This window comes from Rattus norvegicus, chromosome 9 (genome assembly GCF_021556685.1).
Source record: "Rattus norvegicus strain SHRSP/BbbUtx chromosome 9, alternate assembly SHRSP_T2T, whole genome shotgun sequence".
Lineage (NCBI taxonomy): Eukaryota > Metazoa > Chordata > Mammalia > Rodentia > Muridae > Rattus > Rattus norvegicus.
In genome coordinates, this window is record NC_141542.1 from 55451640 (window position 1) to 55475686 (window position 24047).

Below are 24047 nucleotides of genomic sequence, written 5' to 3' on the forward strand. Positions count from 1 at the left end.
CTCATAATAAGCCAGGAATACCATCCACAAGCATAGAAACCATTACACACAACACTGGTACTTTAAACAAGCCATGAAGTTCCAAACCAAAAAAGTTAGCAAATTTAGGCAAGACAATTTTAGTTAATGGATATAAAAAATATACAATTATAACACAGACTGTATGGTACAACGCCAGTTCTTCCCAGAAGCACACTCTAAACTGGACCTGGTTCTTGCCACCTGGTTCTTGCCTCCCTCCCACCTGCCCCCACAAAATTATGCTTAAGAACCAGTTTCATAAGGAAATGTCCATTACTGTTGCATTTAATTTCCACATGAAGTAAAGTATGTTGCTTTACTCTGCCTGTTTCCACCGTGCTTTCAATGACACACTAAGTTTCTGTATTAGAGACTTTATAAGGTCACAAAAGAAAAAACATGTTTAACATAAGCTACTCTTTACTGAAAACACACATTATAACCCTTACAGATTGACTGTTAGATCTTAAGACACTTTCAAAAGTGGTTTCATGTTGGTCACAAACATCAAGTGATGTGCCCATCGAACACGCTTTTAAACAAAAGTTTCACACAGCTTTCAGACATGGTTCTGATTGCTCTAATGATTTACTCAGGAAAGTCTGGAACACCTCAGAGGTTCACAAACCATACCAGTCCCCTTGTCTTGCTAATGTACAGCCCTTTTCCTTTCTAATTCTCAAGTTAACTTGGAGACCCCCAAAGAAACCTCCGGCTGCCACCTGGTGGTGACTTAGATGTGGCTCACAGTCCAGTTGGTGTCAGTGATTTGGACCTGAAGAGACTGAGACTGGGAGTAACTAGGCCACTTCTCTAGGAAGCAGCTAGTAGTGCTGTCATGGGCACCTGGTCAGAGAGGGGAGGAGCAAGCCTCTGGCCGTTATCTGTGTTTATAATGCTGTGATGCCAGCGGTACCAATATCTTGCACACCAGGAACTGTGAACTAAAGAAATCTTTTCTTCGGTATTTTGCAATAGTTAGTAATAAACCTGAGTCAGGTGACCATGGGCTGTGGCCTGCCTCTACAGGATATTTAACATCACCAGGATTGGTAAGTTTTAACTAAAACTACTACTACTGATTTTTATCATGTATGACTTATAATTAACTGCACAGAATAGAACTACCAACATTCTTTTTTTAAAGAAAAAATTTACCTGGCGATGTTATCACAAATTCCATGGCCTCCAAATTTTGCAGTTTCTATAGGGGCCCCGGGCTTCCGTACCATGATCTTCAGAGTCAGGCGTTTGCCCTTCATGCCAGCAGCTTCAAGTCGGCTTTGAATCTCTCCTGACAGACTCAGAAGGAAGGCTTCGGCTTCTCTGGGCTACACAAAGACAAAGATGACAGCACTCTCATGATTCTCCTTAACCCAACGGTTCTTCTCAAGTCTTGGATCTCAAGACTGAGCACATCTTATTGCCCCCTCATCAGCATTTATTTAAAAGAAACATCGTGTATACACCTTGACCTGTGTGTTAATTAAGTGGTCATGTTCTCGGTGTACTGAGGACTCTGTAAGGCATTTTCTGTTCCTGTTGCAAATCTTCGAGTCCCTAATAAAATGTGAATTCCACACTGTTAGATTGGTCCCAAGTCCAAGTGTGCACTCTTGAGGACCACAACACCAGTCCGTTTGCCACTCCAAAGGCAGTGTTTCTTAACCCGAGGTTCACGACCCCTTTGGGGGTCAACTAACACCATCTGAAAACCACAGATATTCAGACTACTATTCTTAACAATAACAAAACTACAGTTATGAAGTAGCAATAAGATACTTTTGTGGTTGGAGTCAGCACAGCATGAAAAATCATATTAAAGTGTCATGGCATTAGGAAGGCTGACAACCTCAAAGCATGAAAAACGAAGTCAAGGAGACCGGTTTTTATCTATAGTTTAAAAAAATTCTGACACTCAAAACACATGCCTAGCCTTTCCTTCTTCATTGGTAATGAGAATAATTGTAATCTGAATCACTTTAGACCACAAAAGCAGAATATTTTATATCTTTCATTAAGACCTAGAGTTTTTTAATTAAGGATCTACCTTAAAAAGTCACCATGGCTCTCAGAAAACCAACAGTTTCTGTGTTTATTTCAATCTCCAAGAGTTTTAGAGGTTAGAAACAGAACCAGGTAAAGACACATTACCTGGGTGAACCTTATTCCGTAGTTGATCTCGGCTGAAACAGATTTTCGTTCCTTCTCTGTTCTAACAGGTCTATCGTCCAGACCTCGGCAGAACCTATACAACATCTGCCCTGTCTTGGGGCCAAATTCCTTCTGGAGTTTTGCCATGGTCAAACACTGCAAATCTCCACAAGTCTTAATTCCCAAAGATGCTAGCTTAGATTCCATTGAACGTCCAACTCCTAGGAAAAGGAATATATACACAGTAACTGACAAACTATTAAAATTTTGGTCATTTATTTATATATGCACAAAACATTAAATTTTATACTAAAAATAATTTCATGACTAATACCAAGATTAAGATCTTATCCACAAATCAGTAAATAACAAATTTTTATTTCAGAATTCATCATGATCTGAACCTGCAGGGCGTGCACAAACACTCCAGAATGAGCTCAGCATGGGGCTGTGCTGAGACGCTGATGTCCACAGACAGCCATGATGGCTTCCTTACATTTACTGACCCAGAGCAGACACTGACACACAGGTCTGATCTCACAAGGGCAAGAGTGGGCCCAGTGACACGGGGGAGAGATCTGTTTCTCTTAATTGAACAGCTAAATAAATGAGTATCTTGAAGACCTGTCCTACAGCAGCCTCCATGGCTCCCCATATGAGGTACACAAAGTTTCAGTGCTATCCAGGGCATTGGTCACTTTTCCTGCCCCACACCATATCCAAAAATAAATAGACATTAAAAAGAGATAAACATTTGAGAAAACAGTTTACAGTAACTCAGGAAAACTCTAAGTCTTATTTAAAAAACTTTACATCATAAAACAGTTAAAAGTTTTATGATGTAGTGTGCTTTTGTATGTTAGCAAAAAAGAGCAAAGTCTGCTGGTATCTTTTGCTCAATGTGGTCATGTGACTTTCGCTTCTATCCTAGAGTGGTCGGCTTCCTGCCCCAGGAAGACCCCTAGTCCGTTCTCTGCCAAGACAACTCTCAGATACAGTAAAATAGGACACGGGTGAGGACTTGATGAACTTTAAAAGCAATTTTGACTTGGAAGTAGGCCACAAGTTTAAACCATAAGGATCTGTTATCAGTGGTTCTTAACCTTCCTAACACTATGACTCTTTAATACAGTTCCTCAACCATAAAATTATTTTCATTGCTACTTCATAACTGTAATTTTGCTACTGCTATGATTTGTGATGTAATATTTGGAGACAGAGGTTTGTCAAAGAGGTCATGGCCAACAGGCTGAGAGCTACAGATGTACATCCTGGTGGGAAGAATGCAGGCTCCCACTTGTGCTATGTACAGCAGAAGTCAGAACAAAGGGCAAGCAAGGGGCAGCACTGAGCTGCACTGTGTGTGTGAATATGATAGATGGGAAACGCAAGGAGTGAGAGAGGACCTTGGAATAGCATCATCCACCATAGGTGCAAGGGAAGCACAACCAAGCTAATGCAATGGAACCATCGTCTGTAAGGACAGCTAATCTGATGTAATGAAATGGTCCTGCAGTGACGGTTTGAGAGAAGGATGGCCTCCAAGCCAGGAGCAGAATGGTCACTAATTCAATGCAGTGCAGCAGAGTTCATAAGGAAACATCATCAGCAAGGAGAAAGAAGACAGGGCTCAAGGCCTAACTATTACAGCCAACCAAGGAAGAAAAGAAGAAGAGGAGAGAGGTTTGCTGCTGGAAGGAGAAAGCCACAGAAGCTGCTGGTCAATCAGCTGGGGCATGGCATGCATCTGCCCTTGAGAGGAACCATATTAAAAATGGACAGTGACCGCTGCTCACACAGCCAGACCCTGGCAGTCCACTTGATAAGTCTTCGTCATCCACAATGAAATGTCAATGGTGATGGAAATGTTTGTGCAATTCAGTCGGCACTTGCTCACGGCTGTGACAAATAAGGAAGCTGCTAACTAAGCTGAGCTTGATGATCCTTCCCACAGCGACATGGCTGTGTGGAGCTGTTAGTCACACTGCATGCACAATCCTAGCCCTGACCTTGTGCATGGGGTAATAATGGGTTAGGAGCTTTGCAAAGACCCAAGAGCCCTTACTGAGACAGCTGTTAGAGATAATCAGCTCTCACTGGGTAGCTAGGATGAATTCAGTATACATTTTCCCCACACAACACAATCATCTGTAGTCCCTCATAATCAGCCTTGTATTTTCACTGCTTACATCCACTCAACAACGGCTTACTAGTTATAGTTACAGAGCACATCATAGGCTAAGTGCATAATTAGTGGGTGCACTGGCCTCCAGGGGCACCTGCCCTCACATGTACATATCCCACACAGACACACGTTCATAAATACACTTAAAAACTACACAGATTAAAAACTGACCTTTAAGACCAGTGCTAGGATTCAAACCCAAGGCTGACCTTCCACGCAGCCTGCATTTCAGGAGCATCATTACCACAGAGCCGACCCTTCGTTTACAGCTTAGATATAAACCACTTGACTATGAGTCTGAGAGTGAAAGCTGGGCTGCTGAGACGATGGCTCCCTAGGAAGCTCAAGAACCTGAGCTCAATCCCCAGAACCCATGGTTGAAGAGAAAACTGACTCCTCAAGTCGTCCTTGGACCTCCATATACAATAGCATACAAACTCACAGACTCGCCTGGATTACCAGCCTCTGTGCCAACAGCCAGCTGGGAATGGAACCCAGGGCCTCTGGCCAGGGTAGCCACCTACTATCCTACCTACCTAGCCACCCACCAAATAACCCCTGGGAGAAATAGGTAGAGTAGAATCCACTAGGTGAAAACTAAAATTTATAGTAAATAAATCACAGGCTGTTCTTGTTTTTGTAACTGTCGATACTGTATTTGAAAAGAGAAGGAAGTTGATCACGGCAGCACGTGTGGCAGCACGGCACGTCTTCCCACACTTGGCTGCTGAAGCAAGAAGATCCGAGAGTGTGAGGCAACCCAGGGCACTAGGCAAGACCCTGCTTGATAAACAGCCTCCCTCCCAAGAACAGAAACAAAGGTGTGGAGAGCACAGATCATCTACCCCAGGAAAGGCTTCTGAAGCCTTGCACTTACCCGGGAGGCTGGTAACGAGCTGCCCTCTGATGAAGTCATCGACTTCGTCTGGCTGCAGGTGGTACTGCCCATCCGGCTTTGCTTTTTTAGTTGCCATTCTAGCAAGAAGAATATTAGAACCTGTGACATTGGAAGGAAAAAGAATGCTCAGAAATAACCCATAATTATTTTTCAAAATTTCAAAGAACATGTAGATTGACTCAGTCAAGTATCTTAAAATGATAAAAACTAATTCAGTTTTAATTCAGACAAGGTACATGTACACAGCCCAACACACATATTTGGTAATTTTATTTTCTTTAATTGTTCAGACTATGGCCAGTATGGTTGCTGATGGAGGTTTTGAAACAGGAATTACTTCAATGTCTCTTTGTGATGGATGTAGGACAGAGAAAACGGGGAGGGGTTACCCTGGGGCCGGCCCCTCATGTAAACGATAACACTCAGGAGGCTTAAGTTGCTCACTGGCTATGAACTGGAGCTAGCCTGGGCTACAGTAAGAGATTCTGTCTCAAATCCTCTCCCTTCCACTCAGAGCATAGCAGATTTTACCGAAAACTAAAGCAAAAATTAAAGTTGGTCAAATTTCCTGACACCAGGATCCAGGTTATGTGGGGACAACAGGCAACAAATAGGCTTTGGAAACAACACCCCAAAACAGAGCATGTGACTTGAGAGGGTTTTAAGGGGTTCAGAGTGCAGGGGAAGGTCAGCAGTGAATGGAGGCGGGGTGTGTGCATGTGCACATGCGTGGTGCGTGTAGTGGGTGGCATTGGGACGAGTGCGCCAGAGATCCAGAGAACAGATGAGCCTCTCTAAGAAAGGAAGAAACGGCACAGCATCAGAGAAGTCCTGCTCTAACAACGCACAACAGAGTCAGAACAATACGACAGGTACAGTAACTATAAATTCTTACAGGGAGTTGGAGTACAGAAAAGTCCTATCAGAATGATAACAGTGCTAAGTTAGGGAGTTGGAGAGAAAAGGCGGGGGAGGGGAGATTACCAAGTGGAATTTTTGTCTTAATTCCATTTTTAAACTGAAAATGTATTTAAACCACCACTTGTAAAGTAAATTAAAATAAGTCTGACTAAAAACGAGAAAATCAAAACTGTGTCTGACACTGAAATGCAAAGGTTGGTTGGAAAAGAAGGCTGACAGGGAGGGCTGGAGAGATGGCTCAGCCGTTAAAGGCTAGGCTCACAACCAAATATATAAGAAGGCTGACAGGGACCTGCAGGCCAACAGTAGGGGGTGAAAAGGCAGGCTAGACAGTAACTGTGTATATAATGCTAACGTACTTGCCATATTTTTAATTTTCAGTATGCTATCGTGTTTCACATTTTCTTAGAAACCTTACTGGAAGATGAACTCAGTGCGATATTGGGAAGACTGCTCCAGGGGTCAAAACTGCTTTCTGTGAAGCCTGCTCTACCACGCAGAATTCTGTATCTCACTAAAACCCCCCGGTAGGTGTGCTGTGAGACTGTCTATCTTATCTGGCAGTGTGGTATTGCTAAATGGACATGTCAAATTATCTGCCACAAATGTTTATTTATATTATGCCCCTAAATTATTTGTGCTACTCTCGACCTTGATCCAGTACGTTTCTTCCTAGTGGGCAGATGGTCAGAAGCATCTTAAGTGTCAACAACATGGAGAACAAGGGCTACTAAGTGCTCGGCTCTGATGAGACACCCAGAGCCCCAACCCCACTACCCTCCCAGGGCTGAGGTGGAGGACTTAGGAGCTGAGAACCGCTGCCTCCTGCATGTGACAGGGCACAATGCACTCCAGAGTTACAGGAGCTGTGGTCACTCTCCTGAGACCCGCTAGTCACCTCCTCTGCAGAATGGATGGTCTGACTCTAGCTGAGAGACTATTGGCTGTTAGGGGAAGTAATTTATTCCACAAGTTTAGGATGCTGATGGGCTGTCTGTCTACTCAGATGGTCCTACAACCATAAGCATAGCAGTGCATGACCACAGGATCGTGGATCAACAGAAACAAAAGTAAACAAAAACAGGACATAAAGTTGGGAGGGAACCCAGCAGTGGATGTGAGCACGCAGTGCATACAGGACAAAAATGACAAAGCGATGACCAAGGTTTCTAATGAAAACAACAAGAACAAGGCTGGGTGGGATGGAAGCGTCTTCTGGGCTAATTTTAAAGACACGGTGAATAAAATCGCTCATACGCACTTCTCAGACTCTAACCAGATCCTCATCCACATCTCATTCACCGAGTGTGTGGTTTACAGACGATGCCCACCACAGTCTCTCGGGCACATGGGTTCTTGTTCCCCAGTTAGCAGCACTGTCTGAGATGGCACAGGCAGTGTGGTCTGTTGGAAGGAAACTGTCATTTGGGTCCAAGCTTTGAAGTTTCAAAAGCCAGGTCCCATGTCCAGTTCATTCTCTGCTTCCTGTGTATGGTCTGAGATGTGAGGTGCCATCTCTCGGCTTCCAGCTGCCCTATCTGCTGTGGTGCCATGCGGTGCCATTGCAGATCCCTGCCCATCTAGAACTGAGAGCTCAACACACACTTTTCTAAAGTTGCCTTACTTTATCACAGCAATAAAAAAATTCACCACGTCAGTCTGTCTTCTCTCTTGAATCATCTCAGGGTCAGGTACCAGGCAAGTAAGAACCTTTCAGTGCAAGGCCTAACAGAAGGGAGGTCTATGGCTTTCCTACTGAACACTCCTAAGGATTCACCCCAGTCTTCCTGGTGCTCCGTGGCCATCCTACTGGCTCCCCAGTGCTTCAGCAGCATGTTTGTCCCCCAGCTGTAGAAATCTAAGTCACTGATCCTTTCCCAAAACCCCATTTTGAGACAGTCTCACTACCAACTCAGGTTGGTCTGTTATTCCTCAATCCTCCTGCCTCTGCCTCCTGAGTGCTGAAATAACCAGTGTGTCACCACACTGGCCTCTAGTTCTCTCTTCAATGTATATTAACCTATCTATGATGTCACCAAGTTCCCCATAGTGGTTCAAAAGGCAAGAACCTGAGAAAAAGGGCTTACAAATGAGGATGGAGTGATAGAAGAAAGACCAGCATGGTTAGAAAGCTTCACCGCGGTCCCTCAGTCTACAGGACAAAGTGTGGAGCTCGGCTTGGTGAACAGCCTGAGCACAGGTAGAAAAGGGTGGCACAGACAGCCTGTGCTTCAGTTCTGAAGATTTCAAATTAACAGAGGGAGGACAGACAGGCGGTGGCCATAGATGAATGATGAGCCAGACACAGGATGAAGGGAAGAGAGCACTGTGGCCCAGGGACGCGGAGGGCAGGAAAGGAGACAAGCGTAGCGTCAAGTTCTAGCTGTTCATCTGCTTTTAAAGTAGTTTCTGTTCAAATTTGAGGAAAACAAAAATTTAAATTTAATTTACCTCTCCCTTTTTCTTTTTGAAAAAAAGGGGAATTTATCTTTTTTTTCTGTTCTTGCTACAAATGTTCTCCTACCAACCACTTGCTTGCATTTGCACATCTTCATTGCTCAGCTGTAAACAGTGATGAAGGGAAGGGAAGGGACACTACTGCCGAGTGCAGGAAGTTATTAAACTGCCTTTGCATCAAACACTGGGTAAAGCACATACACGACAAGCCATGCACTAACCAATCCCAACAGAGGCAGCACACTGAGTCTTGTTTTTGATTTCCATACGCAGGGCAGCTGCAAACTCCTCAGGAGAAAGTTTAGTCTCTGCAAGGATGTCAGTGACGTCAATCAGGGCTTCATCACAACTGACAGCTTCAATGCTGTGTGTGTAGCTGTAAGGACAAAGCAAAGGCGGTGAGTGAGTGAAGCACACCTATAGGCTGCTCTGGGAGAGGGTAGACACTGCAGCGCCAGCACACCACCACACCGGCACACCAGCACACCAGCACACCAGCACCACACCAGCACACCACCACCACACCAGCACCACTACACCAGCACCACTACACCAGCACCACTACACCAGCACACCAGCACCACACCAGCACCACACCAGCACCACACCAGCACCACACCAGCACACCAGTATCACACCAGCACACCACCACACCAGGCTTCTAATCTTAAATAACACTCCAAAATGCAACTGTTTCCTTACTGACTGTGACTACAAAGTTAGTGCTCTAATCCTTTCCCAAAACTACTACAGCAGCAGTGACTGGACCCAGAATACCCTGGGGCACATTTTGAAAAGCTACAAGTGGCCACTGATCACAGTTATCAGCATTTCTAACATGGCTTATCAGAAAACTTTATGAACAGAAGTTTACACACATCAATTCAATGGCAGCTGTTCAGTATTAACTATCTACTATCAATTAAATCACTGGGATTCTAAGGACAAAGGGGCCAGTCAGCCTGAATGCTGGCTAGGAGAAACACACCCATATCTTCAAGTGGAAATGCTGTTCCTTTCTCTAGCCTTCTGTGATCTCCCTAGATAAAGAACTACTTGTTTTGACAAGCTGGACAAGAGGCATAATCTTGAGACCATGTGACAGACGCAGACCAGACCAGAAAGGACAGACATCGAAAGAGCCTCACAGCCAAGGCCTGTTTCAGTCCGTTTGTTAGCACTTTTTGGTAGGTTACAAACCAAATTACCAAAATCTACTCATTCAATAAATAAATAAATGCTTCTTAGGCTAAAAACATTAACAATCAAGGTGTAAAGAATAAAGAAAATAACTTTTTCTCTGCCACCAAGAGTGTTCACAGACAGAAAGTGTAATAGTCTTAGCTCTCCCTCAACTTCTAGGCTATAGGTGCAAAGCTAGCTGTCTCCTCCAGGATGTAGGACTGAGAGACCGCAGCGTCTTCAACAACCTGTTCCTAGCCCTCTTTTGGATGCTATCCATGCCCTCAGCTTTTTTTACAGCATTTCACAAACACATTGGTAAAACAGTAACACCCAAACTGCTACCCTTGTTTTACTTCACCATTAAGGTAGCTCCCATAGGGCAGGGATGGACATTGCTTTTCTTGGGGAGACTCGCAGAGCCGAGCCTGTACTTCCTGGTTAACAGTGTTGAGAATAGAGCTGAAGAAAAGGCAGCCGTGCTGGGTCTGCTCCAGGTCCTCCATGCATACACTACAGCTTTCAGTGCAGTGAGTTTATGGGACTCTGAGTGTGTGCATGAGTGAGGCTGATTCTTGTCTGTTCTTGGACTCTTCTGTTGGTTTGCTGTGTCCCACTTCCGTGTGACAAGTTTATCTTACCATACTTTATTCTGTTACATTGTTATATCCTAGAAGCCTGTTCCTGTGAGAAACGAAAGGGAGTGGTTCTGGATGGGAGGGGAGGTGTGGAGGGCTGGCCTTGTGTGGTGGGGGGTGAGATGGCACCAGGATATATAATATATGAGCTAAGAATCTATTTCCAATAAAAGGTCGGGAGGAGGCAGAAGGGCAGACAGAGGTAAGCGCACATCATGGAATGTCAATACACACTCCTCTAGATCTACAGACCTTGGCCCACTAACTGTACATTTTTACTGGAGTAGGCTGGTGTCAGTCATTCACATCACTTACAACCTTTCAAACTCACAAAGAGGTAAGAAGCTATGAAATCTCTTCTAGCCCTTTACACAGAACTACATGATTCTGGCTTTAGAGCATTTATAAGTTGCTAAGTAATTTTAATTCTTTTTTTAATACTGCCTTAGTATTTAAAGAGCCTACACTGAGAAAAGAAATCATCTATCTCCTTTCCTCAAGCTAACTCTAATTTTAAAAACAACTACCAGAGACTTGCTTTTATAAAAAGTAATTTTTAGCATGCTTAAAGATTCTAAGATGAAAAAAGACTTTTAAATGTCTATGTTACTGGCACGTCAGTTCTACCTTTACTCAGTTCTAATACAGGGCCTCCCCCTCCATTATCCTAGCTGGTATTAAAATTATAGGATACAGTACACACTGTCCCACCTCACTGTGAATTCTAACCTTACATTATAATGCAAATGTAATAAGAGAAAAGAACAAAGTGAGACAAAAGCAGAAGCAGCAGCAGCAACAACAAAACACTGGAATTCTTAGTCAGTCTGCTTCATGGGAAAGAAAATCAGGTCCATACGCACTGTTAGACTTCACATCACAATGCGCAGTAGAACTTGAACGACGATATGCTGCAAATTTTTCCTGAGACCCAATTACTGAAGCTACATTTTAAAAAAAGAAAAGCAGCTACCAAACTAGCAGGCAGAGAAAAAGGATCACAGGAAAGACAAAAATCTAGCGACTCTCACAATGAGTACTCAGTCAGTCAAAGCAGTGTAGTAGATGGAATGGGCAGGAGTGCGTTGGACACAATACCTTGCCAGTGTTTCATACAATGCTTGGGCAACTTCCCTGCATGCATGGAAGTCATACGGAACAGCCTGCAGATTAGGACACAGCTGTTTAGCATGTCCAAAAAACATTCCATTCTTAATGCCAACTTGTCTAGAAAGGAAAGAAAACACAGTGGAGATTACGTCAGGAGTTGTCATCTGTCAACCAAGTAGCAAGTGTTTCGTTTCTCCCCATGCCACTAATACACAATTTCCACCTAACTCCCCTGCTCACAGGGGTTAACCACAGGCACTAGGAAAACTTACAAGTCTATTGTCCCCCCAACAGAAAATAATACAACTGTCTCGCTAGAGACAATGACATCTCTCTTGTCTACAGCTAACCACTTCTAGACGTGACCTCTGGCCCCTTTGCAGAGATGCCAGCATGCCATATGCTGGTGCTGTCACAACCACCACAGAGCAGGAGTGTGTGTCCGACACTTCTTCTCCTAACACAAGGCACAGTATGGCCAGCCTCATCCCCCAAGACAAAGCAGATAACAAAAGAACCACACAGAACAGTGCTATGTGACAGACAGACAAGGTGTACTCATCCTATTACCACCCAATTCCCAATTGACCAATTCCAATGCTCCTCAATGGCTCCGCAGTGGCTGAGATGCCAACAGCATTGTATGGTAGGACATCACTCTGGGCAGGAGCCAGGGTTCCACAACTTTGAGGGACCTAATTGAAAACGGTAAATTTTAAATCTACTGTGTGTCTCAATGCCCCACATTACCTTTGATATTTGGAGCATTCAGCATAAAACTACAATTATGGAATTATACATAATTAGTAAAATTCCATTTTATCACTCTGTAAAGAATCAAGAAAAAAATAATCACAGTAAAAACACAAGCAAAATAAAGCAATGTTTCACCAGATTACATAATATTGTATAGGATGATCATGGTTATTCCATACATCCATTCAGTAATATTCACCAAGTATGGACTTAGTTGGCTGTGTGCATGCTTAAGAAACAGTTACGGTTGTTTCTTGGCCTCTTGCTAAGATCAGGTGATTAGCCAGTCCTCCATTATTATGCAGAGGCTTCTGGGACTCTCCTAACACTCACTTCACTAGAGAACTACTAAGAATTAGGAAACCTCTCAAGTTATTCAGAAGCAAACCCAAAATTACATGCATTTTTCATATAAATAAAAGTGATAAATTACTTCAGCACCAAGTCTCAAATGCTCGGAGGATCTAGTAAGAAGCAGACAGACAGGAGAGAAGTAACTGACAGGAAAGGCAGCTGAGACAGCTGTGCACAGTTACAGCATCAGGCATTGTGTAAGGTGCTGGGTATCTACCCAGCCTGATTTGAAATACAGTCAGGAGGCCTTAATAAGCCAATGTGCTTATCAATACATGGAGGTATAAATACAATAGTTGAGACAGGTGCACAGAAATACTATCAGAAATGAGGTTTTTATAACGCCTAGCTTTGAAAAAGGGTAAACTTTTGGTGATAAAACTCCTAAAATACTTAAGTTCAACATTTAAATTAAAGCCAATAACTCAGTCTTGCTTAGGAGAAATGCTACTCCTGCGACTTCCCACAGACAAGTCTCCACAGACAGCTGCAGATGGAGCTTCTGACCCACCTGCTGCCATCCCAAGTTCTAGTGAAGCACACCCAGCTTTGCTATGTTTTGGACATAGCCTAGGCCTTGTGTACACGGGATTAGCACCCTTCCAGCTGAGCCTCATCCCCATGGGAAGTGTGAGGCCAGAGCACAGTAGAAAGAAACTCTGAACTAAACACACACACCCAGGAGGCTTCCCCATAACTGAGGGAAACACATATTGTCCTTGGAAAGATGCTCAGGAAATTAAGATGTTTCATAGACTATAAAGGACAGTAAGGACAAATCACAAAAGAAGTCTGAAGGCGTGATGCATGCTGGGATTGCGGCACTTAGATGGTAGCAGAAATAAGATTGAGTTTGAGGGCAGGCTGGGATACAGAAAAAGTTCCATCCCAGTTGAGCTACACAACGATATCCTGTCATAAAACAAACAACAAACAGGGCCTGAAGTGGCTCTCAGAAAACAGCAATCCCGTGCCCTCCTCACTGAAATCCACGCAGAGCAGGTCACTGCAGCTCTACCTCACGTATGCAGTACAAAACAGACTCCTGTCCCGTTTTACTACAGCACATATCCTCACCGCCACAGGCTTGGTTAAGACAAAGTTCTTTGGGGTTAGATTAGGCAATATAAAAAGAAAAAAGCATCAAATCAGTCCTGACGGTCATTCAACACTATGTATCACAGATTCCTATCATTAAACACCTGGAAAACGTTCGTAGAACAGAGAGGTTTACGGTGCCTCTTTTCTTACTTCTGAGGGGTATATTTCTCTGAGGTACGGCCTTTAATTTGTTGTGCAGCACAAAAGACACTGAGTCCTCCCCTCCTAGTCCTGTCTTTGCCTCACAAGTACTGAACTGTTAGCATTACCACCCTGTACCACCATGCCTGTTGCTTAAGTTAAAAGTCTAGCCTTTTTTCAGCACACGCAGTGTCTCAGCACGCACAGCACTTATTCCTTAGAGCTCACCGTAATCCCCACGCGCTGCACTGGCTAGGGTCGCCTACCACCTACCCACCCTACCCACACTGCACTCTCTACAATTTCACTATTGCATTTGCCAAGCTTATGCACAGGGCTAGGCTGTCCAACCTCTGGCATATGCCTCTGATGAAACTATGGCATTTGTGTAGAAAAAAGGGAGACAAGAAATTGTTTTGAATACCTTCACTGGGAAAAGCATTCTAGGAAATAGGATATTACAATAAAAGTTAAAGAAAAAAAAAAAAACTCCCCATAAGTGGGTTTACTTGGTTTTGCTTTTCAAATTCATATTTATCTTTTTAGTCAAACCTGAAATAACACATGCTACTTAACTAGCACTTACGTGATCTGCCACATACTATCCGGCACTCATCTACTTTCACCCCAATTATTCTGGCCTTTTGCTTGGTGGCTCCCATCTGTGGTCAATACAAACTTACCACCCAAGTACAGAGGCCAGTAACCCCAGTGCTACCAAACTAACAACAAAACCCTGACAGAACCCTGGGGCTTCCACCCAGCATTCATCTTTGAGCTGGCTGATGCTGGCTAAGACCCTGGAGAGGACTGCTGCAAGACTTGAGTTCTCCCTTTATCAACTAGCATCTGGATATCCTCAGACACTGGTCACAACTGCCTCTTGGTAGACAAGTTACCATTCACTGTACTCTATACTATACACTTACCAACAATCCGAACACAGTTCCACTTTATTTAACTATCCTTAGTAAAGTAAGTTTCAAAATTTTGGCCACATCAATTGGCAGTAGTAAAACACAGTTTTTGTTCATGATAAAAGTAAACTCAGTAAACACATATTTGATATATAAAATGGCTAAGAATAGGGGTTGGGGATTTAGCTCAGTGGTAGAGCGCTTGCCTAGCAAGCGCAAGGCCCTGGGTTCGGTCCCCAGCTCCAAAAAAAAGAAAAGAAAGAAAAAAAAAAAAAGGTTAAGAATACAACCTGTTTCATACTTGCACATACTTAAACATTTTAGTAAAATAAAATTACCAGTATTTTAAACAAATTACTATGATAACACTATGCTGAGCTCAAATATTTTATTTTCAGATCAGACTACCTTAAATAATTCCAAATTTGAAAATATTGAAAACTATAACAATTTAATTTTTCCATAATTATTGAATTCTTCAACATGTATCAATGATGTGCTCACTATATAAGGCAATATAAGTCTGAATTTAATTAGTGAAAAAGGAAAAAAGGATTTCTCTAAGTAATTAATTACTACTCCTTTTAAACTGTAAAATCTTCAGTTAGGGACTGAATTTAGGTCACCGTGCCTGTGTGTTCTCTTTAACTGCTGATCCATTTTACTGGCCCTTACATAATTTTCTGGTACATAAGGCAAATAGTAATTATGGTTTCCAATTAACTGTAAGATAACCACCCACTCAAAAGTTAGTGATAACAAGTTCATACATTCTTACTAATTTGAAGTAAGAATAGGTTTGACGGTATTAAACACTTTACTTATAACTTAAAAGGCAATCAAATTTCAGCTTAATTTTCTGTGTATGTGTTTACTTGAATATATCTGTGTACCATGTGCGCCTTGTATCCATGAAAGCCAAAAGAATTTGACAGCCAGAAACTTGGAAGACAGAGTTATGAGGCACTATGTGGATGCAAGAAACTGAACCTTAATATTCTGTTAGAACAGCTGCTCTCCACTGTTGAGTATCTTTCCAGCCCAAGTTTTAACTAAAAAAAAAAAAAAAGTTTTTTGGAGCTGGAGAGATTGCTCAGTGGTTAGGATCACTGACTACACTTTCAGAGGTCCTGAGTTCAATTCCCAGCAACCACATGGTGGCTCACAACCATCTGTAATGGAATCCAATGCCCTCTTTTGGTGTGTCTGAAGAGATCAACAGTGCATATATATATATATATATATATATACACACATATATATATATTAATAAGATAAATAAATGAACCTTTAAAAAAAGTTTTTCTTATTTATAAGAAGACTGAATAAATAAGGCCCCACTTGCCACATTAAAAGAAAAAAAAGTAACTTTCAATTTTCCATGAAAGGCGACAAACGTGACCAGGCCTAACTGTTTGTTTCTGTCCCACTGGAGGATACATCATGAGGAACTGCTGTACTACTTAAGACTAGTGATGGGTAGTGTAAAATATTTCTTTTCATATGTATTAATATATGTTGAAATCATAGACTTGACTTGCAAGACTTTATCTTTCTAAAAGTACACTAAAAATTAACTTTCCATTAAGAATTAGAACTCACATAGCTTCTACATACCTGGCTTCATAACTACAAGAAGCAATTTCAGCTTTTGACAGAACAGAATCAATTCCATTTGTTTGTGCAGAATCTTGATTCTCCCATACTGAGGAATCTGGTATATCTGCTTTAAAATAAAAGTTAATTATTATGTTAAAATTTGTTTTCCTTAACTTTTATTAAAGAAATGTTTTCTATATTTTCAGATGCAAACGTTTAAATTCCAAATACCTATTTGAATTGGAATTATTTCTATATTTAGTAAAACAAAACTAATAAAATTGTTTTCTTTCATTAGATTCTTCAGCAACAGTCAGATAAGACCACATCGCAATAGATGTAAACTATCCTGTTTAATGAATGGAAAGCAGTCTGTTCTCCTGTAACACAGTTGCTCAGGGAAGACAAGGGGTAAGTGATCAGGGAGATAAACTCCCTCTCCTTGCCTTAGGAGAACTATGCAGCTCACTGTAATGAGAAAAAGTTAAAAGAAAATACAAGTTTCTTAGGAGGATTTTTTGTTATTTCCTAAGTTTCTATAGAACTTTAAAACTATGTGTTAAAGAAAGATCACATTTCTGCCAGCCATTTGAAAAAACAATAACTTAGTAATACTTTTTAGAAACTTTGGCTTCTAGTTCCTCATATTCAGAAATTAAGCCAGTGTAGTCAGATGATCTCATCTAAACACTATATATATAAACATATATGCACACACATGTATAATATGTATATATGAATATTACATAAATATATTTTCATATGCTATAAAGATGCTTCATCTTAAACTTCAAGGTTTGTCTTCTATACACATCAGGTGAAAACAGACTGATGGCATTATTTTCTACTTCTAATTTTAGCAACTGCACTTCTTTTTAGAAATTGTAGCTCAATTACAATCAGCAGTAACTACTTTATAGAACATAATTCTAGTCTCAATAGAACAACAGCTCACCAACATTTCTAATATCTGAACCAAATGTACAATCTCACTAAAGCATATAAAAGTATCCAGCCTACAGAGCTACTGGCTACACAGAGATACACTAATAATTGAGAAGTATATTAAACTTTTGGTCAGTCTCAGGATAATTCTATTAGGTTAAAGATAAAGTGTGCTTTTATACAACTTATTAAATACATTCTACATTCTTAAAACACGATCTCAAATATGTGTCTAGTCCATAAACAACATCATTAGTAAAGCAAGACCTAGACATGTCACTTTAGCTAATTCCAAGCAAACCTGTTCTAAGTCACTGTAAGAGCGCACAGCTAACTGCTCAGTACCTCTTCCTCACTTACTTACGAGCTCCGTGAAAAACAAGCACGTTATTGCACCACCAGAAGAACAGCACAATATCTGGCTTCATTGGCAATAACTCCTCCCTATCTGACCAATATCCATCCACCTCTTTACCTGATGTACACCCCGTACAAGTATTTCCAGATCCTAGCTCCCATACATGAACACCACAAATACAAGCCAAACTCAGACCTGGAATCTTGGTGGAAGTTAACCGCTACTTGCACCTTCAAATAAAAACAAGATATGCAACGTGAGCTATGACTTCTGGTAAAATGTAAATATATGCCACGCTCTTCCAAACTCAAGACGGAAAGTGAGCAGATTATCCAGTGTTTCTGTATCAGGCCACTATCGAATCTGAGAATTTAAGGATAACAGACCAACAGAGGGTACCACTAAACAAAGATCACAGCCACAATCTTCCAAAGCTATAACCATGAATTATGCTTTAAAAGGGAGTTAGTTACATGACCTTTGCACTTGAAGGACTATTTAAGAATCTCATTTGAAGTGAAATCAGAGTGTGGTCCATGCGCCCCCAATGCCCTAGCCTGAGAGGCAGCACCATGGTGTTCCTCTTCACTGGGCTGACCTGTTCCACAGTGCAGCAGAGTGCGTGGGTCTCTCCACCAGCGGAGTGAGTTGCTTCATGTGAGATTCAGGGAAATGCAGGGATACACTGTCCTCACTGGAGGGCAAGGTAGAGAACTGCTGATCAAAACTTGACAAACTAGACGGGCACATGGAGAATGTGGAGGAACGGTTGGAGAAATCAGAGGCCAGGACACAAGTCTGTGAAAAAGAAATCGCTGAGAATAAATCTATGGCTAATACGACTTTTCAAACTGTTGCTCTTTAGAATGAAAACTGGAGTTTGTCCAAGGGATAGAAAACATCTGCATCCTGGGAATCCAGGAAGGGGTAAAAGGCCCCAACCACAAAGTGCAGAGGTCAAAGGGCTTTGAATGACATCATCAATGAGATGAATACAGGAAACAGCTAGCAAAGGAAGTCACGGATGGATGAGAAGCCCTGCTTACACTGACCTATGTTCTGAATATAAGGAACAAGAAATCAGTTTCTAAAAGACTAAAGATGGGTTTTTTTTTTTTTTTTGTTGTTGTTCTAATACCCTGCCTCATCTAACCACACAAGCCAAAATACTAGAATGACTTTTATAAAGCTGGTGTGTAGAAGTCAAAGATCCTAATTTCTAAACTGACCATGAGCACTTTTGGGTTTTGGTACTATCTCTAATAATGACCCCAAGAAAGAGAGATCAGGAAAAACGGAACAAAAGAACAGGAGAACAAGTTCTGGGCACAGGCTTGGCTGTGAGCGTAATAAAAGACAACCTAGTCCTCTTCTGTACAGCAAGTATGTTTACAAGCTCCAAATGGGTCAAAGAGCTTAAGACAAAAATGAATGTCCTCAAGTTAAAAAAAGAATATCAAGGTATTGCAGTCACTTTTTCTAAGGAGAGGAAAATCTGGTGCTGTCCATTTTCAATGGCAAGTGAAACTTAAACATCTCCTGTAACATGTGGCTTCTGGTGCACCGCCCAACAGAAGTGAAGGAGATAGGAATTATAAAAGGCTGTTAGTGTAAAAATCCACTGTCTACGAAGATGATGATAATTAAGTTACCAAAGAAAATATCTTACTGCAAAACCATGTCTGGCCTGACAGTGATGGAAAGCGATCCAACATAAGATCAGCTCCCTGCTACTTTCAAACAACAAGTGCCTGCCAAGGTCAAATCTAGATGCAGCCTGCTCAAACAAGCAGCTGACTTAGACTCTTCCCACCAGACTGAGCAACAAAGGAAAGCCACCCAACATACACATTTTTTTCTTATTTTGACAGCTGTTCACTAAGTATTCATTTAGTGTTCAACATGTGACAAGCACTATGTACTTCCTCCAGCTACACATTTCTTGCTTTCTGGAACAAAAGGTTTTATCTTTTTAATAATACCATGTACAAAATACAGAGGAAAAAAAGCAATATACAAAGGTACACTTAGGAAACTAACCATAGACCATGAAGCAAAGCCTCAGCAAGGTCAGGAAGTTACCCCACCATCTGCTCACACAAAACACTAAAACCTCAAAGTCTCTGAAAACATGTATCAACTATTAAAAGCCTTAGGACACCTGAGAAATGAATGTGAGTCTACAATTACCCTTCCAGATAAGCACTGGGTAAGCAGATGATTACAACCAACATATCTATCTACAGAGAAGAAATCCAGACGTCCAGACTGTTTGCCTCATCAGGAGGGTCTTTTCTAAAATAATCCCAATGTTTTATATCTGACAAAACAGGAACAAAAGCAACTGGGGTAAAACCAAACTAGAACCTCTCTATTGTGCTATATGTCTTCTGTCTGGTTAATGTTTTTCTCTATAATTATTTTTAAAAACATTTGTGGTTTTACAAGACAGTCTACAAGGAAACCAATGTTAAAGACTTTCTAGGTAAACAGTTGCTAACTTTAAGGCAGGGCAATAAAAATGCATGAAGATCTGATGATTGTAGAGACTCATTTTCCAAGACAGCTATGAAGAGGTTTCTTCTAAGAAACAAGTTTACTCAAAGGAGGCATCTCATAATCCTGGCGTTTAGGTTCTGGCTCCAATAGAGACTATGTCCTTCCTTGAATCAAAGTCCCCTCTTTTCTAGCCTTCCCTTGAGAGCACCATTCTCCTGCTGCCATCTCCCAAGGCTGGAATTAGGCACCACCGTGTCCACCTTGAAATTCTTAAAAACACTGAAGAACACAAACTTCAGTGTCTTCCCTGTGACATAAGTCAAACGGCTAATGACTTATCTAGATCAATGTTTTCTACAAAACAATCATGCTTTTCATCCCCAATCTAAATTTGTAAAAGCAGATTCATCACTGTTTTAAAAATCATATGTCACTGAGTTCCAGGAAAACACCATTATCCAATTCCAGAAATCACTGACTATACACCCATCATCTGTTTAGATTCAGACTTTGCTTTGATTCTAGTTGTCATTAGCATCCAAGGCCTTCAACTGTAAAGAGCTAATTATTCTAATTCTACTTTTCCTCCTACAGCACCGACACCACTAGCAACATCCAGAGGCCATCCATGGGAGCACTATGGCTTCAAAGAAGTCATGTGTACCTGCTTTTCCTTTCAGGAGTTTATTCTGGTAATACTGCCACTCCAGCTGTGGGTTAGCCCCAGGACGTAAAGGGGCCCTTCCTGTGCCTCTGTTACTTGTAACAGCCACTGGCTTTCCTGTGAGAAAAGATTAGATTGTTTCTCTAAGTAAAAAATGGATGTTGAGAACAGTAATGGAATTTTTTTTCATGGTGTTCATTGCATACATTGTTCTTTAATCACACAGGCACTAAATCTTAAATAAACGAGTACAGCCATCACCCTGTGACTCACCAAGGTTTCCATTCCCATTAAAAGGGACAGTTTCCATGACTTTTTTTTTTTTTTTTAAGGCAGGGTCTCTCTAAGAAGTTCTGGAGTTCTCTGCATAGACCAGGCTATTCAGGAACTCACAGAGATCCACCTGCCTCTGGAGTACTGGGATAAAAAGCATGTGCCACCAAGTATGACTCCAGTGACATTTCTGATAAACTGACTCAATCTAAAGGCAGCAGAGTAAGTTTTCCATGACTTTTGATTTCTTACAATGAAAAACAGGCAACTCAGATCCCACGTTTAGATTGTAGGAGTGGACAATGAAAGGAAAACAATATCAGACTTTTTATAGTTCTGGTATAAATAGGTTCAACATGTACACTTATCCTTTTAATTTTATTTAAAAGGAAATAAGCTAAGAGATTCATGCACAGCAATCAAAATCTGACTGAACATATAAGCAAATGTAATTTTTTTAAACATTACTTAATGTTTCATTTCCTTTGTGTGTATATTAAGTTACAAAACAGCTATAATGTTGTAAAATTGATTTGCAAGTGGCATATCACAGGTTTAGGGGGCAGGTGGCTCAGAACAAAAAATCAGATACACACAGAACCTTCCTGCCCTCCATAGAAGCTAGACAAAATCACAATACACTAGATGCTAAGTTATGCATAGGCTAAAATCAATTCTTTCAAATTCTAAAAGCCCTGTTCAGAGTTGAGTCCCAATTACCCAGGACAAAATTAAGACCCGTTGGGAAGCTAGAATTTTCTAGGATTTTCAGTGCCCTAACTACTATTTCTTTACTTAAGAGAAAAATAGACTTTCAAGAGAAAATACTAATATAGCTATCATATCCAAAAAGAACTTAAAAAAAATCCTAAATAAATACTTTTGATGGTAGTAAGCAGTACATAAATAAACCTGAAGTCTCATTAACAGTCAGACTGCCCAGATGACTCTAAGGGAGGAGAGTTATTTGAACAGGAGAAGAACAGAAAGCCTGAAGACACAGGATACCGGGAAATTCCCCTGAACAAACAATAAGCAGATATGAAAATTCCAGAGGCCCCACATGTGTGAGTACCGGAGCCCTCAGCTTAAGACTCTCTCTTCTCTTGTGTCTTCAACTTACAGCACGCAGCACTTTTCTAACTTCCTACACCTGCGACAATGGAGTCCAGCCAACTTGAACAAAGGAATGGATCTGACTGAGGAAAATCAAAATACTTTTCAGAGAACACATGGTTATCAATTAGGATTTATATGCTCATAACAATTTATCAATTTTGTTAAAACAGGAATACAGACCTTTGAGATCTGGTCTGTTTCGTATACCCACTGATACAAAGAAGCAATCCATGTCAACATGCATTACACAGCTCTGAGGTCTGGGTGAGCTCAACACTGACATATCGCCTAGAAGGAAAAAAATAACATTCAAACCCAAACTAATTCTTCTCATTAAAAACAGGTCTAGTTCATTTTCAAAATCATACTTAAGAAGAATGGTATCTTAATATAGAATACATTATGGACTGTGTACCACCTCAATAAACAGATATTCAGTTTCTTTAGTTTCTGACAGAATTTTAAATCAATTCTAATATACTACGATATCTCCTATTCTACTTTCTAAAAGTCTTACCTTAAAATTATGATTTTATTAGATAATTTTAACATATGTGATTGTTATAACAATTTTGATATCTGCAGTTTAACAGGTTCCATGGAGCTACGTCACCTCTGACGAGCTCCATTCCCCACATGAGTTAATCAAACAACAACAACGACTACTACCACTTCTCACAGCACTATGGGAAAATATTACTATCACTCCCTTGTACAGACTAGCCATCTAAGTCCTACAGCCACTAAGTGCCCAAGTTGGGATTTAACTCCTGTCAGTCTGGTTTCTAAGCTCTTAAAACTTCATACTACTGCTCTAATTAGACATGCTTCAAAAGGTAGTCAAAGGTAGTCCACAAAACAAAAACCTATACCCAAGGGGAACTCTGTCCGCCGTTAGATGTTGCTAGTTCTTACTACATTACAGAGATGAAGGCAGATGGACAATGTTACCTTATAACAACACTAACATACACTGTCACGTCTCCTGCTGCTCCAAAGTCTAATAGTACAGGTCCTAAATCTAAGAATCTAAAATCGAGCAACTTTTTAAGCTTGTAAGAAGTTCTGGTCTCAGAGAATATCCTTGCATATCAGCTTTATGGTAAGTTTTAATTGAGAGCTACTTCATGGATCTCTGTGAGACAACTGTCTTACTCCCTAAGAACTGAGCTACTTCATGTAGTAACTGTGGGGCGATTGTCTAGTCTCTAGGGGCAAGGCGCTGACCCTTTCTCCATGTGGTCTTTAAGCAGACCTAAGCTGGATGTCACTGCCTCCTGCTGTTCCTCTTGCAGAGAGGAAACAGGCAACAAAGGCAAAGGTCCTTTGTCACCATGCATGTTCCCATGGCAGAGAGTGGCAGAGCAAGGATTGGGATTGAAGCCACACCATCTAAATCAAACCCCTGTGTTCTCTATGTAAGTCTCAACGATCTCAATCTTTCTCTCTTTTGCAGAACAAGGTATCAAACTCAGGGCCTTGAACATGCAAGGCAAACAACAATCCCAAGTCTGCTGATCAAAGTGCTGTGGAACAGAAGGGAAACAACCTGAACAGTAGTAAATATTTAGGGTATAGAATGTATACATAAAATACCTATCATGCTTTCTTACAACATAAACATTTATGAATTTATTCCCATTCATGGACCTAATTCATAATAGTATTTTAAAGCTTTCAAAATGAAGTGACTTTCAGGTTAAAAAGACCAATATATAACATAACCTAAGACCTATGGTGTTCAAAAAGCATACT

General features: G+C 41.1%; 1 protein-coding gene across 34 annotated transcripts in view; it reads right to left on the reverse strand.

Annotated features, from left to right (window-relative positions):
- Rev1 (REV1, DNA directed polymerase) overlaps positions 1-24047 on the reverse strand; it is a 72810-nt gene that overhangs the window by 4595 nt on the left and 44168 nt on the right. For 16 of the 34 annotated variants that reach the window (NR_172081.1, XM_087566075.1, XM_087566065.1 and 13 more), the window contains 8 exon segments: positions 1180-1352; positions 2176-2396; positions 5238-5357; positions 8858-9012; positions 11555-11683; positions 16453-16561; positions 20901-21017; positions 22473-22580. Coding sequence is in view for 33 of the 34 variants with exons in the window: in XM_087566075.1 (XP_087422201.1) it covers positions 1180-1352; positions 2176-2396; positions 5238-5357; positions 8858-9012; positions 11555-11683; positions 16453-16561; positions 20901-21017; positions 22473-22580 (1132 nt within the window). In the remaining variant the exon portion in view is untranslated. 34 annotated transcript variants of the gene reach the window in all.